At 40.1% G+C, this 5,608-nt stretch overlaps 1 protein-coding gene across 1 annotated transcript; it reads left to right on the top strand.

Annotated features, from left to right (window-relative positions):
- LOC145957878 (uncharacterized) lies at positions 1–1,109 on the top strand. The gene is made up of 2 exons (XM_083074299.1): positions 1–817; positions 907–1,109. Exons 1-2 carry the CDS (start codon positions 1–3, stop codon positions 1,107–1,109), a joined length of 1,020 nt encoding a protein of 339 aa, XP_082930425.1.
- Positions 1,110–5,608: the final 4,499 nt, after the last annotated feature.

The following is a 5,608-nucleotide window of genomic DNA, read 5'->3' on the forward strand; positions in this document are numbered from 1 at the left end:
ATGGAAAACGAAGGACAAGTCGTAAACCGACCACCTCTCTTCAAAGGAGAGAAATATGACTACTGGAAGAAAAGAATGATTGCATTCTTTGATGCATGTCATATAGAGATGTGGGACGTTGTTGAGCAAGGAAACTACATTCCTTTAGATCAAGCCGACAATGAGAAACCCAGAGCACAATGGTCTGAAGAGCAAAATCAAAGATTCATGTTGAACTCCAAAGCACGCAATGTGCCCATGTGTGCTTTGTTTGAAGAGGAATACACTAAAGTTCACAGCTTCAGAAGTGCCAAACAAATGTGGGTCACCCTAGCTCTAACCTACGAGGGGTCCCTAGAGGTAAAATGCAACAAGCTAAGCTTGTTGGCACGTAAGTATGAACTTTTTGAGATGGAAGAAAGTGAATCTATACAAACTATGTTTGGAAGATTCCAAACCATTGTAAATGAACTTTCCTTTCTAGGTAGAACTTATGATAACTTTGACCACATTGACAAATTACTTCGTAGTTTACCCAGAAAATGGAGACCACATGTCACCGCTCTGTGGGCATCTAAAAATCTAGAGAAGCTCTCCCTAGAGGAACTCATTGGACTCCTTAAAGTTCATGAGTTGGAGTTACAACAGGATGATGCTAGGAGAAAACAAAAGTCTATTGCGTTAACTGCGCAAAAGACAAAACCAACACCATCCTCCTCAAAAGCACTAAAGATAAATGATACGTCCGATTATAGTTGTAGTGAGGGAACCTGTGACACAGACGATGAAATATCTTTCCTGTTAAGAAAGATCCATTTGATGATGAAGAAAAAGGGAGGTATACGATGGAGAAAATACAACAGACCCTCCAGAGAAAAGGCACAACCATTATGCTATGAGTGCAAGAAACCTGGACTTTACAAAAAGGAATGTCCGAAACTGGAGAAATAAAAAGAAAAGAGAAGAAGAAGTTGGTCCCCTTCAAAAAGAAGAAAGCCATGATGGCCACTTGGGAGGATCTTTACACAACATCGTTAGAAGAAGACGAAGAAGCAAACATCTGTCTCATGACAGACGCAGACTCATCAGAAGAAGAAGATGAAGAAGCAAACTTGAAAATTTTCCTTTGAATCAGAACACACACATTCAACCCCCCTTTCTGTGTATTTTTCCGCTAACTTCAAACTCATCATACAAAATTAAATCCAAATCATGATAAAAGTCCAAAATAAAAAATTTCAATGTCCTATCACACAAAATTAACTATAAACCATAATCAAATTTCCATTGCAAAAAAAATGGATGGGCTGGTGGGCTGCCCTACCCATCATAGGTTCAGCTCGGGTGGGCCAGGTGAAAGTGGGCCAGGTTTTGATATGCCCACTTATTATAAAATTTTCATTTACTTTGGCTTGGCCCGGCCTTTTTTCAAGGTAGGCTGGGTTGGCCCACAAGCCACGACCCATTTTGACGGCTTTACTTACCCTATAGCGAACAACATAGTTATTGTCAAGGAATTTTATGCGAATTCCTTAACATTGGACAATGACTTGCCTTCATACACTAGCTATCTTTAGGGGAGGACAATAGCCTTCAATTTTCCCACCATCAATGAGTTTTTGGGCACTGATTTGAAGTAGGGAGACCGAGAGTGTGAGCATGTACAATATGCCAATAGGTTGATCGACCATGCGAAGATTGAGTGTATTATTTGTAGGCTAGGAGCTAGTTATTATAGGAATAGACAATAAAAACCTCAATATATCAATCTCTTGGATCTCACTCCCTTGACTCGAGTTTGGGTGGCATTTACTCATGCCAGTCTCTCCCCCTATTCCCACATCTTAAACATCACTAAGACTCGTTTTATCATTCTATACTTCATCATGACCGAGCACTCTATCAATGTGGGATGACTTATTTCTTTAGAGATTCACCAATGAGCCAACACTCTAGGTACAACTTCTTTGGGGAACCCCTCCCAAATCACTCATCTCTATCATCGGGTTGAAGTGGATGCCTCTACCCTTCCTTTTGAGTGTCCATGATAAACTATTGATATAAGTTATATCAACAACTATTATTATCAACCCCTAGCAATTGCAACTCAGCCTAATATTCCAGTATTTGTAGATGATGCACCAACTGTCCTAACACCACCACCACCAATTTAACGCACTCTTGATGATGGACTCTTTCTCTCCATGGGATGATCAATGGTGTCCAAGGATGAAAGAAGCTTCTTCTCCACGGTCAAAATGGTGTGTAAGGGGATGGATGTTTCTTCAAGGGTGAGGAAAAGGATTAAGGAGGGGGTGGGATGGTGAGGTTGGGAGAATATGAAAGGTGAAGGGTGGAAGGTGTTTGGGTGCTTCTAGGTTGGCTCACTTCACCAAGGATGGATGAAGGCCACTCAAGATAAACCTAACACTCACTCTAGAAGGAGAGGAGAGGGTTTAGGATAAAGAACCCTAGATGACTAAGGAAGGATGTTAAGGCAAAAATGCTCACTCAATATCATATATTCCAAAGTATTTATAAGGTGGGTGACCTGGGGTATTTATAGGGGAAGGAAAGCATCTAGGGTTGCATTTGGAGGTGCTTAGCCAAGAAATGGAAGCCAAATGCACTCAAATACACCCTAAATTAACCCTAAATGTGGCGTGGATTCCTTTCCTCCTAAAAGACTAAATCCCTTTGACCTAAAATGGAAAAAAGTGGACTTTTACCTCACAAGTCAAGGTTTAAGTAAAAAAATAAATCCTAAGCTAATTCTCCCCATAATACAAAGGCTAAATGAAAATATAAAATAAAATCCTATCATTTAAAGTACCCCAAAGTATAAGGGTAAAATGGGGATAAAAGAAATTAAACCTATACTACTCAAAATAGGCCTAGGAGAGGGTCAATACTCTACACTCATGATGAGTATAACACTAGGCATGGTGTCTCCTCCATCTTCCTCCATTTTCCTAGCCATGGACCTAGTAATGGGTCCTATATGAGGCTCCAAGGGTGGTCCTCCATCACTTGATCAATGTCTGGATTCCTTATCGCCATATATTAGAGGGAGTTATGGGAGGATACATTTTACTGTTCATAGCTATGCTTATGGATACCTTTAAAGGACCTCCTTGTATATGCGAAGCATACATCTAGATCACCATGTTCCATCTATAGAGGAGTGTGTAGCCTATGTAGCTTGGCCTTGGGTCAAGGCCTCATTTTTTGGAGGAGGTGGAGATGTAGATGCTAGAAGAGTTGATCAAACAGATGGAGTCAATGGAGTAGGACCTTATGTTGAGCATGGGAAGGAGGATTGTGATGAGTAGCTAGCAAATGGAGTGATTCACCTTTTATAGGACTTTTTTCTTGTGTGGAGATATATAGTCTTGTTTCTTTTCTATTTCTTTTACATTCCTGTCTTTATAGTTTAGCTTTTAGATTTTTTTTCTAGTACTAGTTAGTAAACTTATAACTTGGTTAATTGGTATTTATGATGCATCTGGTGGTTATGACTTTAATTGAGCTTTGCATTTCACTAATGGGTAGTCATTTTTACTTTGCTTACTTGTGTATTTTGTGGTTTAAGTAAGGATGTTGTTGTTTTTTTGTTAAACATATGCTTGTGGTTGCTCTCATGATTTTTATTGCTTGAATGCATTGCTTGTTTTAATTGTTATTAATCATTGAGATGTTGTGCCTCAAAGTTTTATTCTTATCGAGTGCCACCATTTTTGTACTCATAATTGATTTTGCTTGAGTTTCACAACTAATTGTTTCACTTGCATGTTTACATTTCTTTTAAGTCTTATAACTGTTTGAGTCAAATAACTAACCTTACTTTTCTAAATTAAAACCTTTGTTCACCTGTTTAAGCCTTAAAAGAAATTATTTCCATTTTTGGAACCTTGAGCTTTATTGAAAAACAATTGACAACCTCACTTTGAGTTGAGAATGCAAAATCCATGGTCATTGGTATCATTCAAGTTGGGGGGGTGTAGACCCCTAAAATTGTCCGGGTCGAAAATAAGACTTGAAGACTCTCAAAGACCGAAGGAAAGTCAGCCGGAAGGACTCCCGGAAGACCCTAGAAGACCCTAGGATGATTGTCTGTAGGTTTAGAGGTCTTAGAGTAGCTTAAAATAAGGATGTGGGAGGATTGAAGCTCAATACGGCCTCCTAGAAGTTCAGTACGGCCGTACTGAACATTTTGAACTACAATACGGTCGTACTGAAACCAATACGGCCGTACTGAAGTTTTTGAACTTCAGTACGGCCGTACTGAATTCAATACGGCCGTACTGTAGTTCAAAACTTCAGTACGGGCCGTATTGATGTCAGAGGCCGTACTGCGCCTCACTCCTATATATAGGACGTCATTTGGACGTCATTCCACACTTTTCCACACCTTTTCCACCCTCTTGCTGAGTATTCTGGGGTTTTTGAGTAGTGTTCTGCCCTAGAAGTCTCTCCGAGAGCCGATCCGACAAAGTTCTTGAGTTCTGAGCATTTAGCTTGAGGATTCGAACTAGTCGAAGGGAAATCTTTTTGATTTCCATAGTAAAAATTATCTTTTAGGAGAGGAGCGAGCGAGCTTGTAGTGGGAAGGAGCGCCAAAAAGCCTCCTAGACTTCATCTGAATATATAAAAGCACGCTTCAAAGGTTTCTTATCCAAATACTTTCTTTTACCGCTTTTATTTACTGCTTTCTGATTGTTGCATTACACGTTTATAGCTTTCCATCATGTAAACATTTAATTCGTAATCGTTCATAATAAATAGGGGTAATTTAGTAATTTTACACTGTTATTTATGAAATAATCCGTCATAGGGAACCCTAAAGGGGCGTTGTGGGGTGCTAACACCTTCCTCGCACGTAACCGACTCCCTTACCCAACTCTGGTTGTAATGGCCGAAGTTGATTTATAAAAATCAATTGCCTTATATCTTTTTCCAATGTTTTGAGTAAAACATTGGTGGCGACTCCAAGAACCCTTCTTTTGTGAAAACCACTAACCCATGGAGGGTCCCGCTTGGGATTAACATGGATTGGTGAATCATTTTAATAAAATTGTTAGTTCGATGAGATCTCAGTTTGAGAATAAGTCGTTCTAACAATCCACCACTTTTCAAAAATTAAAAGGAGTCCAACCATCGTCGCGAATGCCATAGTCCGTTTCGGCGGGTGGCGACAGATGGCGACTCCACTGGGGAAGCCTCGAGAGTCAGTCCCATTTAGTGATGGATTATTTCTAAAATAATAGTTTAAAATTACTTCATTACCCCTCGCTTGTATGATAACATGTTTTATTTATTTGGCTTTAATAACTGTTGTATGTTTAAATTTTGCAATTGTTTGAAATAAAAATTGCACACGAACCTTTGCACACAACAGTTCCCTCTATACACGGGGGCATGAGTGGAAAGCCATAGGGAGTGGATGTTAGTACGGCCGGTTGTCGAATGGGTCTATAGGTGCCCGTAGACCGTTGTCGGAAAGCATCACTCAAGGTGATAACCATGAACTCGAGTCCGACAGTGCGTTGGAGCTTTCCATCGACTTACGACGAGAGGAATTGGGTCCCTATAATGGGGGCACCTTGGGGGCCTTGGACCGGTGAGAACA

This window comes from Cajanus cajan, chromosome 5 (genome assembly GCF_000230855.2).
Source record: "Cajanus cajan strain Asha chromosome 5, NIPB_CcT2T_4, whole genome shotgun sequence".
Classification (NCBI taxonomy): domain Eukaryota; kingdom Viridiplantae; phylum Streptophyta; class Magnoliopsida; order Fabales; family Fabaceae; genus Cajanus; species Cajanus cajan.

Excerpts from the sequence above, each read along its gene's own strand:
- LOC145957878 (XM_083074299.1), top strand. The coding sequence starts at position 1 with ATGGAAAACGAAGGACAAGTCGTAAACCGACCACCTCTCTTCAAAGGA. Across the intron at positions 818-906 it reads GATGATGAAGAAAAAGGGAG|GAATGTCCGAAACTGGAGAA; the intron begins GTATACGATGGA and ends CTTTACAAAAAG.